Source organism: Ipomoea triloba, chromosome 5, assembly GCF_003576645.1.
Source record: "Ipomoea triloba cultivar NCNSP0323 chromosome 5, ASM357664v1".
Taxonomy (NCBI): Eukaryota; Viridiplantae; Streptophyta; class Magnoliopsida; order Solanales; family Convolvulaceae; genus Ipomoea; species Ipomoea triloba.
The window spans coordinates 6,521,724-6,536,272 of NC_044920.1; the positions used below are offsets into that span (position 1 = coordinate 6,521,724).

At 38.9% G+C, this 14,549-nt stretch overlaps 1 protein-coding gene across 1 annotated transcript; it reads right to left on the bottom strand.

The window, feature by feature from the left end:
* Positions 1-7,829: 7,829 nt before the first annotated feature.
* On the bottom strand, positions 7,830-10,018 carry LOC116020162. The gene is made up of 3 exons (XM_031260645.1): positions 9,866-10,018; positions 8,166-9,772; positions 7,830-8,094 (listed from the first exon to the last, which is right to left on the bottom strand). The coding sequence occupies exons 1-3, from the start codon at positions 10,016-10,018 to the stop codon at positions 7,830-7,832; spliced, it is 2,025 nt and encodes a 674-aa protein (XP_031116505.1).
* Between the last annotated feature and the right edge of the window lie 4,531 nt (positions 10,019-14,549).

Below are 14,549 nucleotides of genomic sequence, written 5' to 3' on the forward strand. Positions count from 1 at the left end.
ACAACAAAGAAAATTTAAACAACTGCCATTAGTCTTACGGTCACTTTACTGGACAAAAAACAATTCAAAGCTGAACAATGTTTCATCTAGGGAAAAAATCATCTCAGACTATGCATTCATGAGCAGCAATGATGAATATTCATTGTGGTAAGTAATTCCATTTCCATACATCTCACTACACAAAAATGATATTAATTAACATATTATTTTCTTATTATTATTAACTTATTTTTTTCTTTCTTGCAGTGAAATGTTGTTTATGAGAAACAATATGTTTGCATCTAGGAAAGATTTCAGCACGTTGGCATCAGGGCATGTGTCTACAAACATTATCCAAGTTTGGTGCTAAAGAATGATTGTGAATGATATGAAAAGATCAATCAACCAACTAAAAAGGATATTTTTCTCAGAGATTGCTTTTGTAAGTAAACATGTTAACCTAAACTATTTTTTTCTTTATTCATAACAATGCATCCTATAACAAAAAACAACTTCTTTGCATATGCAAATAGAATCAGGTCCAGATTTCTTGAAGTGTAGATCTAATGCCTCAAAGACCATTTTTAATCAATTTTGTGACTGTCTTGATTACTAGCTGGACTCAATTTCGGTTGATATCACTGATGCAAAGCTTGTAAGTATAAAACCACTGTAGCCTAATTATGTAAATCCTGTATATAATTAATTTGAATTGTGTATATAACACAGAGTATTTTATTTTTGTGATTATTCATAACATGTATTCTTTAGTATCTTGTGGCATGAACATTACTTCCTGATGTGCTTCAACTTCATAAATTCAAAACTTCAAGTTATTGACAACAAGTCCATTCCTGAAGGGATTCTGTATGAAAGCAAATACGAGGACTGTCCACAAAAACTAGTAAGGAATCATACCTCTTGCTAGACATAAATGCTAATAATTATAGTAATGATTATGTGTATTCTATTATATGATTCTGTACATTATGAGTTTCAGTGTCATACCTCAAGATAGAGAAACAATATTTCTTATGATTATGGTTTTGTGTATTCTATTGACAGATTATGTGTATTCTTTTATATAATTCTGTGCATTGCATGCTTTTAATAATATTTTGTATCTACATACTAATTACACACTACTGTATCCATATACTACAATTGGCTGCCTTTACTAAGTACCTCCAATATAAGAAGAATCCACTTGCCAATAAGATGAAAACTATGCAAGTGGAATACCTGGAGATTCCATGCAAAAACATAGAAAATGTAGTAGAATATGACATATACTCCATGAGGCATATGAAGACTTACAAAGGGACGTCAATAGCATAATGGGATCCATGGTTCATAGGAGGTCCGGAAGATGTATGTACACAAATATTCTTTCAACTTTGTTCCATATTACATATTTAACATCTCATTTCTATTGAATTTTGCATTATGTTGTTTGTAGGCTTAATTCATCGCAACACTGCGAGTAAAATATGCAGCAAACATAATCATGTAGCCGATGAATGCCAATCTGGCAGTAGTTACCAAGGCAGTAAAGAGCAAATATAAAAAATCAAACTGAAACTTCATCTAATTTGTTCGCATGTAAAAATTGTAAGGTTTTGTTTTGAAAATGGACTTGTAACAAGTTGAAACAATGGTATAAAAACATTTATTTCGCTGATAATGAAAAATCTTTTTGTCTCATACTATATTATAAAGTGGCATATCTATTAAGTTTCTGTACATTATGGGTTATAATTCTGTGTATTACGTTAAACAATTCTGTGTATTACTTTAAAGGATTCTATGTATTACGTGTGAGAATTCTGTGTAGTACATTCTGGACATGTTATGGGTTAAAAGTATACATTTTGTGTATTACAATGTATCATTCTGTGTATTTAAAGTACCATTCTTTGTATTAACCCAAGTGGTTTCTATCTCTGGGTATGTTATGGGTTAAAAGTATACATTATATGTATTACAATGTATCATTCTTTGTATTTAAAAGTACCATTCTGTGTATTAACCCAAGTGATTTCTATCTCTGGACATTTTATGGGTTAAAGTATACATTATGTGTATTAAGATGTATCATTCTGTGTATTGACCCAACTGGTTTCTATCTCTGGACATTTTTTGAGTTCAAATATACATTCTATGTATTACAAAGTAGCATTCTGTGTATTACAAAGAGTCATTCTGTGTATTATATGTTATATTTCTGTACATAGTGCAATATATTATAATAGCATCAAATGGTTTCCGTTGTTGTGCATGTTATGATTCATGGCAAATAATTCTATGTATCATTGAGTAACATTATGTGTATTACTTGTGTTGGTTTTATCTCCCACGGAATGGTCGAACGGTAGGCCAACACCACCGGAAAACTCGACTAACACTATTAGAAAATTGGAGTAACCTTTCGGTCCTCTTTGGATTACTTAATCTCCTTTGAATACAATGAGTTGCTTATAAGTGTGCTAGATTGCTCTCCTCTCTCTCGAGACCTAGAACCCCTATTTATACAAGCTATGAGGGATCTCTCCCTTAGAAAACTTCTAAACTACTTTAGGAACTCTTTCCTTATTACATTTTAGGTACTTTCCTAGTCTATCTCGACCTTCCTTCCATATCCATTGCCTTCCACCGCCAAACTCTTTAGGAAACTTCCATAACTGCCTATCTTGCTCCGCCCTTCTTGCACCGCCTTTCTTACCTCGGGCCCTTTTAGGTCGGTCCGGTCCGACTCATCCTCGTCTTCCTTCCCTACCTCCACCTTTCTTCCATGGTAGTTAATTGTTTCAATAGCTCTGTTCAATCACTCTGGGTCTAAGATCTTCAGCTGCCTTGTCACCTTTTTTATTATCCCTTGACCGACCGACCGATCGTCGACCGACCTTCGCCATGTCATCATATCTTCCTTCGAGCCCTCTCTTCCTCTTTATGGGTCGCCTCTTTTGTCCACGCCAAGCTTCTAACGCCAAGCCTTAGTCTATCCCCCATCATCTAGTCACTCATTTTCTCGATCTACGCAGAGCACGACTCGGGGAAATATGCTGCACACCTTCGCTCCAGGGAAGTTTTTGACTCCCTAGTCCCTCACTTTCCCGAGTTACACGAAGTACGACTCGGAAAAGTACTTGCTAGCTCATCTTCTGCCTCGTGCTTATCTTTTCATATGTCTTTCGCCCCGATTTCGCTCATCACCTGGGGAGAGTTTTTTACTCCCCCGCCCCAAGTCCCTCACTTTCTCGAGTTACGCGAATCACGACTCGAAAAAGTAGTTGTGACCAGGTTCTTTGTGTTAAGGTCGCCGCTCGTGCCGGTTCGAGCTTCCCTCTCTCAGCCTTATCTTCTCACGGTCACATCAATCAAGTTTTACATGTTAAATGCGCTCGATGCCTAATCTTCGTCGATCAACGAGACTCTGACACTGTCACCATCAGCTTCAATGCAAGCACTCGAGTGCAGCTGCCACCCATCCTTCTCGAAACCACTTCTTTTATTTTGAATGTAAATTATTCGGCCTCCAGGTCTTTGATGAATAGAAAAACATCATCCTTTTGCTATCTTTTGTACGTAATCGTTAAATAAGTCGGCAAACGAACGAGTCACCAATCGAACGTAACCACATCGTGAAATTCACCCCTCAGATCCTAGGGGCTTTGGATGCTTCTTCGATGTTTAACGTCGGACAGGTCAGCCCTAGGCCGACCAGGTGATAAGCACCAAGAATAGTACGCAAAAAGGGTCTAAAATGGGATAATAGTGTAAAGTTTTGCCACCCGTTTATAACAATCTCATGCATTTTAAGCTCGGATGTGATCAAAATCTTATAACATAGACTCTAGGAAAAGTTTTGAAGTATTTTACAGATCAGAAAGGGATTTGAAGCTAAAACAAAGCAAAAGACAAACGAAGCCGCAAAGCAGAATCTTCCCAGGCAGCCCAACATGCGTGTGGAGGGGCGTGGAACATTTCCAGTAGCCGTCCACGCCCTCCACCACGCGTGGTGACATGCGTGGTCGGGCCACAAGGGCCATTTCGGGAATTTTGTCTTTTTGTCACCTATATAAACCCATTTTTCCCAAAACCTAAAAGAGAGGAGCCATAGAATAGATTAGATCTGAAATTCCTTAGGGTTTTCTCCCCTCTTGGGGGAAAATTCCTTCCCTTTTAGATTAGATTCAAGAGCAAGATAAAGGATTGAAATTTCAAGAACAAGATGTAAAGGATCCATTCTTATGGGTGGTAACACTTCTCTTCAATGTCTTAATTTAATGCTTCCTTTCTTTGAGATTTTCATTTCTTCTTCTTGTTTCTTTATTATGCTAGAGTACATTCACCTCACCCATTACATACAATCCCGTCAAAATGGCGCCGTTGTCGGGGATGGCAAACGGTTCTTGAATTGTGTTGACATTTTTGAAGTAGATTTGAAAGAGTTCTTGAATTGCTTTCTTTTTTTTTTTATTTTTTTATTTTCTTGAATTTGTTTATTTGATTGAAAAAGTGAGCCTATTATCTTTGAATATCTTACTACTCACTTGTAACTACTTATAGTTGCGAAATATTTGTTGTTTGTTAAGCTTTGCGCATGAAAATTTTCTTCATCAAATCAATTGAAGCTTACAAATGAGTGCTTACACCTATCCCCATGGTTACCCATACCATGAAAGACCATATACAACACATATTCCACCCCAAACCTATGAACCTTACCCATATTATTATCCAAGTCCTTATGAATACCAACCACCACAATATATCTACTCTCCTTACCCGAATACTTTCCCTTATCCAAACTACACACAATATCCTTATGATACCCCCTCTATGCTTAACCATGAAAAAATTGAGAAACCATCATACCAAAATGGAGAGGAATCCCTTAATTCTATAGTTGACAGTATTAACAACCGACTTATTCAAGTCATGAAGGAAATTGATCCTAGTTGTGAACCGGCATTACAGGCCACCATTCCTTCAATTGTTAAGCCTCCATTTCATTATAACCCTCCATCAAATTATAATCCTGAGAGAAATCGGTATTCTTGTTCTTACACTAATCCTAGTTACCCACCCCCACCACAACAAAATGACAAATACCTTCACGAGACACCACCTTTTGTTCGAAATCTCACTCAACCAATGCCTTATGAGAGACAATCTTATGAGTACGTTCCACCAATCAATGATGAAGTCCAAATCTTGAAAGAAAAGGTAGAAATGTTCATACAAATGGCCAAGGAAGATACCATCAATATAAGAAATGAGATTAGAAGCGAAATGAAGAAGAATCTTGTTACTCTTCGTGAGGAAGGACTTCCACTAGACGAAATTGAGACTAAAGTGCTATCAATGTCGGAAGAACTCATGAAGAGAATGCTACCAATGGTTAACAACCCCGTCACAAATGACCACCCGACAATGGAGACCAACCAGCGAGAGAGTGACAAGATGGAAAAGACGATTAACGATGAAGAGGTGAGTGTAGAAGAATACACAGAACTTGATGCCTCGGTACTTCAAGAAGTTTTGACTTTCGAGTTGAACATACCACAATGGGAAGAGATTGAGAGTGAGGACGAGGATCACATTGAAATAGTGTGGGAAGATGAAAAACCCACACAAGGTAAGACTCTCACTCCAACTCTTATCGAAAGTTCTTATAACGTTTGTGAGGATGATTCCTTTATAATTCATGATAATTTTGATAAATGTGATAAAGTTCCTTTTTGTTCATGGGAGTATGATTCCTTGCAATTTTGTGATGATTTGGGGAGTGAAGATGATGAAAAATCTTTTTATTCTTGTGAAAGTGAATTTTATGAATGTGATAATCCCACGTGGGAGGATAAAGAGTTATTGGGGATCATAGAAGGAAAAAGGGAACAAAGGGAAAGGATTGTCACCATTGACAATCCAAAAGAACAAGAGTGGAGAGAAAACGCTTTAGATGTGATAGACGGTGGAGAAAGTGTTCATTGGGAGACCTTTAAGGACGGATTTTTAGGGGATGGAACATGTGATGAGAAGGGAGAAGAGGGGCACACTATCCTTAAACATCTTAGGACAATACCCTGTGCTTATTTATTAATAAACTATGTTTTCCCCTTCTTTGCTTTTGAATTCAATGATATTCCCCACCTCCGGGCATACCTTGAAGCTAGAGTGCATGAGACGCTTGGTCGGGTCCCTAAATCGGTGTGCCTAGAAGGATAGAACATACCACGTCTGGCAGGAGACGTTAAACCATGGCGCACTTGGGAGGCAGTCCCACCGTTATCTTATATTTCATTAAGTTTTTCTTATTATTGATAGTATACTCTTCTTTTTCATTGTTTCAATAATCTTTCTATAACCTCAGTTGAGCTAACAAGTAAAAATCATCCATCCGAGAGTCACGAATTGCCCACAATCGATCAACAAACATCGTCATTTCACAAAAGAAGGGAGAAAGATCAAGGTAAAAATTTTTGCACAATCACACATCCACGCCTATCACCACGCATGTGAGCAGGCGTGGAACAAATCCAATAGACTCCCACGCCTGCCACCACGCATGTGAGCAGGCGTGGGAACAAACCAGTAAGCTGCCACGCCCACCACCACGCGTGGTGACGTGCGTGGACGGGCACCAGATTTTTCACGAAAATTTCGCGCGAAATAGTTTAAAACCCTTCCCCACCCCATTTCTTCACCACCACAAGCTAATATCACTCTCAAGCTGAAAACACTTCATCAAAAAGCATTTCCTTGCAAGATCTTCTAGTATTTTTCTTCTCTCAAAAGCTTTCCAAAGGTAAATTTCTTCCCCTTTTACTCTTAAGTGTTTAAATGCTAGAACTTTAAATCTCTTTGAAGCATATGTATGGGTCTTTGTTGATAGACGATTCTAGAAATCATCACAGTCACCATTCTAGAGTTCATCCTTGAAGAGTTGATGAAAACTTGATCTCCCGATCTTCTTGAATTGAGGCTCCCCCTCAATCATAGCACAACTGACGTTTAGAGTGATTGCTTGCCCAAAACTTCACGGAGAAGATGCATCTTGAATCAAAGGTAAGCTTTGTCAAGATTTCTCGTAATCACATATGAGGAAACTTTTTGCTTTTAGATCTTCAGTATTTTCCAACTCACGAACCGATCACAAGGAATTTTCCTCATATATATCTTAATCAGATTCGGTTAAGTTGTTGAAGCCTTCGTAACTGACTCTGAGTCCTCTTTCTTGTCGTGGCACAGTGTTCTGTTCAGCAAGCTATCTTTAAAGCCTTCTGAGTCTTCTGAGCCTTCTGCTAAACTACAGGAAACCTAGAACATAAGAACCTATTTTTGAACTATCTACTGAACTAACAAAATTGTCACAAGGACTTGTTACAACTTAGGGAGTTTAACAAATACTTTTCTCTTTAGCAATTTTATTAACAATCTCCCCCCTTTGTAGCAAGTTTCTTGGCACTTCACAACAATCTTCCTAAAGCATCAGTGATAGTTAAAAACAGGGTTAATTCAAAACATAGTCCTTAAAAACAGAATTAAACATAAAGATGATGATATCATCATACAAAAAAAAAAAAAACCATAAGCTAACATATGAGGCCCTATTACAAACAAAACTTCTTGGTATAGTAGAGGGTCTTCAAACTTCTTCACAAAAAAAAAAAAAGAACCGTAAAACCAAGTAGTAACCCAAGTAACCAGTGTAGCCAAGTAACCAAGTAACCAAATGTTTAGAAGGTTGTTCCTACTCCCCCTATTGCCAGGAACTTGTGAATCTGTAGCCACAAGACTCCTTAGCAGGACCAAGTAGAAAAAGCAACCCAGGTATTAGAATAGAATCAATCAGATTCTGAGGACTCATCCTCCTGGCTGTTTGCAGTGGAATCAACTTCAGGTGCAGTGGTTGGATCAATAGGTGTTTCAGCAAGAGCAGCAGTCATTTCTTGGTCTCTCAATCTCAATTGTTCACGCAACTGCATCTCAATTGTTCTCTTTTCAACAAGTATCTGTATGATCGTGTTAAGATCTCTGATGCTTTTATCAAGGTGTTGGGATGTGAGTTTGCTGGTGAATGGTGCATCAAGGTTCAGGGCTGGGGCTGAACTACTTGCATGTTTTAGAAAGATGTCAAGCACATGAGTTCCTTGTTTGAGTCTGGCATCAATTGTTCTAACTTGTGGGGTTCCATAGGTTCATTTGGCTCAGGTTTGAATCCTTGCGTACGCAGTACTCCATAGATTGTGCAGGGGAAAGGTAGTTTCACTTTGCTTTCTTTTGACTCTGGTTTCCTAAAAGAAGCCACATGTTTGAAGATTATATCGCCTAAGTCAACAGGAATACCTTTTCCGATTTTGTAGATCAGGGTGGCCATGAGCAAGTTTAATCCTCCCCTGTGTTCATTTGGCATCCAATTTGTCATGGCTAGTTTATGCAGAATTGCATACTTGGTTGTCAAGGCTTTGGCAGGCAACATATTGGTTTCAGCAGGCCAATAGCTATAGGTGCCTGCTGTAATGACCTTTGTGATTGTATTTGCCCCAATAACAGGATCCTCAATATCACTTGCATCAATGCCCAGATACAGATTGATGGTACGAGTGTCAAAATCGTATTCTTTTCCTCTCAGCCAGACACATCCATAAACCTGTGAGCCAGCCTCCTTGATGGTCGTCATAAGGTTTGCATAAAACTCCTTTATGGCAATAGGTGGATAGCTTCTCTGAGTTGTCACAGACTTGACAAGATTTATCTTCTCAAAAACTGGCATGAGTTGGCACTGGGATTTGAACTTTTCAACATCAAGGTACCTTTCACTCAGAATTTTTCTTTTGTTTCTGGAGTCCCACCTTGCTGCATATTCATCATATAAGAATTGAGGAGTGATTACTTCAGGAGGTGCTATGGCAGAGGTATCAGGCTGGCTTTCAGGTTGTTGAGCTTGAATGGTCTTCTTTCTTTTCTTATTTGCAGGGGTTTCCTGAGCGACAGGTTGTTCAGCAACTAGTTGTTTCCTCTTAGATTTTCGAGCTGGTGAGGAGGTTTCCTTTTCCTGTTGAGCTGTGGATGATCTGGTTTTTCGCCTTGTGGCAGGGGCAGAGAAGACTTGAATCTTTGCCATAGGATTTTTGTCAGCTTGGTCTTCTTGGATCTTCTTCTTTCCTTTAGCCTTTTCTTGGTTCTTCTTCACTTGTGACAAAGGCAGATTGTCTTCTTCATCAGTCTGTTCTGCAACCTGTATTTCTCGAGGATTTCCTGTTTCAAACTCAATGTCTAATGGAGAGTCATCAATAGGGTTTGCAGGGGTTTTTTCTGGATTTGGTTCAGATGGAGGTTCAGACATGGTTTCATCAGTGTGTGAGTTTTCTGACTCAATGGGGAGAGAAATTTGAGGATTTTGCTGTTCAGGATTATCTGCTTGTGTGGTTTGTGATGATGGTAATGATAGGATTGGGTCTTGTGAGGGTTTTGTGCTTTGAGGGATGTTCAAGGGAATAGACAATCTATTTGTGAGAGAGGTTGATCTTCGGTGTTCATCCATGATGTTAAACAGATTGAGTTTGGAGAATAGTGAAGCAGGAGGTTCAAGTTGATGAGGACCATATACTACGGCAGACTTTATGTTGACATTATCAGGCACAGGTAGGTTTTTATCAGGAACAGGTAATTTTTCAGGTTCATCATCTATTGGTTCTTGTTTTACAGAGACTAGAGGCAAAGGTTTTTCTATAGTGACATTTTCTAGGTTAATTTCATCCTCAATATCCGATAGAACAATTATATCCTGAAAAATTTGTTAAAGACAGAAACTATGATGTTCATGTATATTCATTTGTTAAATAAAACAGATAAAGAAGGAGGATGTTTCAGAATAAACCATAGGATCCTTGGCCTTTGCTGTTTCTCCTTTCTCGAATGCAAGTGGTTTGCGAAACCCTTTCAAGTAATCTAGTTGCTCTGCCCTCGAGTACCACGACCAGATTAGTTCCCCTCCCGGAGGCTTTATTTTATTGTTGATTATCATGACCATCTCTAGGGATGCTTGATGTTGAATTTCAGAGGGATATTTGTTTGTGATTTTGGAGAAATCAAAATATTGAGTTTCATCTTGGTCCATTGTAGAGCTTTGCTTCAAGACTCCAGGTTTCGTGTGAAGCTTGTGAGAGGTTTGCAACTTCGAGAGATTTGTGAGATCTTTTATTTCCCCTTATCGCAACTGGATTTTCAAAGGTCGATGGACTCCATGATGACCTGCTTTTTCGGGTCACGTGATGAGGCGTGAGGAGAGTGGGAGTTGTGCTGATTTGACAGTTGTCATTTCCGTAATTAATGCTGTAGCAGTTTGGTCAGTCGGGTGCACTGTTCTTTAGGTATCATATGCTTATCGAGACAGACATTAGTATTGTGCGTAGCAAAATGAAAATATAAAGAAAATATTAAAAAAAATTAATCTTGAGATGAGGATGAAAGCGTGTACCACTTACTGCACTAGTTCTGTGGACCGTTACACATACCAAGTTCTGATTTGAGGATGTTGAATCTGATTGGTTCCAATGCCTTTATAAATATATCCCCCAGTTGTTTGTCAGTTGGTATGTAGTGCAGCTTAATGTCTCCATTTTCACAAGTTCCCTGATTAAATGATGTCTGATATCTATATGCTTAGTGCGGGAATGCTGGACTGGATTTTTCGCAATATTGATAGCGCTGGTGTTGTCGCAGTGAAGATCAGCACTACTGAACTTTAGTCCATAATCATTCAGCATCTGTTTCATCCATATAAGTTGAGAACAGCAACTCCCAGCAGCTATGTATTCTACTTCTGCAGTTGATAATGAGATGGAGTTTTGCTTTTTACTGAACCATGAAACGAGGTTTTTGCCTATGAAGAAACACCCTCCTGATGTACTTTTTCTGTCCTCCAGGTTTCCTGCCCAGTCAGCATCACTGTATCCAAGTAGTTCAGTACCTGAGTCACGCGAATACCATAGTCCGTAGTTTACAGTTCCCTTAACATATTTGATGATTCTTTTGACTGCATTTAAATGTGCTTCCCTTGGGTTTGCTTGAAAGTGTGCACACAGACCTACACTGAACATTATATTAGGCCTGCTTGCTGTTAGGTACAGTAGATTACCAATCATACTTCGATAGAGCTTGCCTTCGACAGGTTTTGAGTCAGAATCTTTTGACAGTTTTACAGTGGTGGAAAGAGGGGTTCTAGCCTCCTTAGCAGAATCAAGACCAAATCTTTTTACCAAGTTTTGGGCATACTTGGTCTGAGACAGAAATAGCCCTATTTCCATCTGTTTTACCTGTAGACCCAAAAAGCATGTTAATTCCCCGATCATGCTCATCTCAAATTCCTTTTCCATAACTCGAATGAATTCCTTAACATTTGCAGGGGATGTTGAATCGAAAACAATATCGTCTACATAAACCTGGGCCACTGTTATGTGATCTGTGGTCTTTTTGACAAACAGTGTTTTATCTGCCCCACCGCGGATGTACCCATTTTTCAGGAGATATTGTGTGAGCCGTTCATACCACGCTCTTGGGGCCTGTTTCAGACCATAAAGGGCCTTTTTCAGTTTATAGACATGATTCGGATAATGTGGATCCTCAAACCCTTTTGGTTGGGCTGCGTAGATTTCCTCATTGAGAAATCCATTCAAAAAGGCAGTTTTTACGTCCATCTGGTTTAGCTGAAAGTTCAGGATGCAGGAGACGGCTAACAGCAATCTTACAGACTCAAGTCTAGCTATGGGTGCAAAAGTTTCTTCATAGTCAATCCCTTCAATCTATGAATAACCTTACGCCATCAGTCTAGCCTTATTTCTTGCCACATTTCCCTGTTCATCGGTTTTATTTCGGAAAATCCACTTTGTGCCGACTACAATTGCATATGGAGGGCATGGTACAAGATCCCATACCTCATTTCGCTCAAATTGAGCAAGTTCATCCTGCATAGCCCTTATCCAGTCTTCGTCTTGAAGTGCTTCTTTGTAGTTCTTGGGTTCAAGTTTTGATGTGCAACAAGCGTACCCAGATAACTCAGCAAGACTACCTCTTAGCATTCCTCTGGTTCGAACGCCAGCCGTGGGTGTCCCCAATATATTATCTGTAGGATGATTCTTTTGGACATGCGAGGGAACTTGCTTTGGTAGTGTAAATTGATGGGAGTCTATGTTTGAATGTTGTTCAGTGTCTGATTCTGAGTTCTCTGGTTCCGATTCTGACTTAGACTTCTTGATTCCTTTTTCATCATCTGACTTTCTTTGGCTTTATTCAGTGTCTGGTTCTGAGTCATCTAGTTCAGTGTCTGACTCAGATTTCTTGATTCCTTTTTCATTATCTGATTTTCTTTGGCTCTGTTCAAGATCAGCAGCTGGTACATACTCACCCACTGTTTGCGATTGATCATCTATAATTACATTGATAGATTCTTGGACAGTCTTGATATGTTTGTTGTAAACTCTGTAAGCTCGGTTATTTGGTGAGTACCCCAAGAATATGCCTTCATCACTTTTTGGTTCAAATTTTCCAACCTTTTCTCTGTCATTTAAAATATAGCATATGCTCCCAAACACGCGAAAGTACTTCAGATTTGGTTTCCTCCCTCGCCATAGCTCATATGATGTATGCGACATCCCAGGTCTAAGATATACTCTGTTGATTATATGACATGCAGTGTGAACTGCCTCTGCCCAAAAGAACTGAGGAAGGTCTTTGCTGTTTATCAAGACTCGAGCCATTTCTTGAATGGTTCTGTTCTTTCGCTCAACTACTCCATTTTGCTGAGGAGTTTTCGGGACTGAGAATTCATGACTGATTCCATTTTTGGAGCAGAAGTTCGAGAAGTACTGATTTTCGAATTCCCTACCGTGATCTGACCTAATCCTCACAATTTTTCCAATATGTGATCCCTTTTCTTTTTGCAGCTTTAGACACAGTTTCTCAAACTGTTCAAAGGTTTCTGACTTGTTTCTGAGAAACATTACCCACCAAAAACGAGAATAATCATCAACACACACAAGTATATATCTTTTACCTCCCAGGCTTTCCATCTGTGTTGGTCCGATTAGGTCTATATGTAGAAGATCCAGACATGAAGATGTTCCTATATGGTTGAAAAATTTGTGTGGGGCTTTGGTTTGCTTTCCCAGCTGACAAGGGCCACATACACCGGTTTCCTTGACTTTAAACTTTGGTAACCCCCTTACACATTCATGACTTATAAGTTGGTTCATATCTTGATAATTCATGTGCCCAAGTCTTTGATGCCATAGATCTGTATTACCACTGGTAGTGCTGCAACACAAGAGATTAGAAGACAGAATATAACAATTGTCAGAGGATCTAATACCTTCCATAATGACCTTGTTCTGTTTGTCCTTAACAATGCATCGATCTTTCGTAAATCCGACATTCAGCTTTTGGTCACACAACTGGCTGATGCTGATCAGATTTGCTTTAAGACCCTGAACCAGTAGAACCTTCGATAATGAAGGTAGTCCAGCTACATTGAGAATCCCACGTTTCACATGAAAACTTACGAATTTGCATGAATAAACATAAGCCTATATATATATAGGGGCACGATCGCATGACAACTAGTCCCCATGTGACAATTATTGTCTAATATGGACTATAGATGTTATAAGATCAATGACTATGTAAATCTCAAATTTATAGTTCAATTCCAGAATTTAATGGCGTGTGCACAACATTAATAACTAACTAAGGACAAATCAATAAATAAGATGCCCAATAACTAATCTTGAAAACAGGGTGCAGAATCCACAACAACGGGTTGCACACCACACTATAACCAGTTGCACAACCAACACAGATAAAACATGCTCCCCAAAGGGTTCAACAAACCCGTTGCGCAACCAACGGGTCTATTGAAACCGTTGATATGTCTCGTGATCCTTCAACTAGCGGGACGAGTATTAAATAAAATCAAAATATGGTTCACAACCCATAATAGCTGGCTGGTGGCACAACATATGACAACGAGTTGCACACCACACAACAATGGGTTGCACACCACATCACAATGGGTTGGACAACTAATACAGATGAACACATGCTTGCCATTGAGTTTAATAGACCTGTTGTATAACCAACAGGTTTATTGAACCCGTTGATATGTCTCGTGATCCTTCAACTAGTGGGATAAGGAATAAATAAAATCAAAATACATTGCACAACCCACACCATGAGTTGCACAATCTGCAATACCAGCACCACAATGGGTTACACAACCAACACAGCGAGCATGGGCTCCCTAGTGGGTTCAGTAGACTCGCTGAGTAATATTGTTGGACCCATGAGTCTACTGAACCCGCTGATATGTCTAATGATCTTGCCACCAATTTGATAAAGAATAAATAAAATCAAAATACGTTGCACAGTACAATTCACACACATGGATTGCAAATCCACAACAACGGAATGCACAACTCACACCACTAGGTAATAACAACAGTGAAAAAACGGCATGATGATTACTTATTTTAAACTTCCTTTTAAATTTAAATTATTTCTTTTCCATC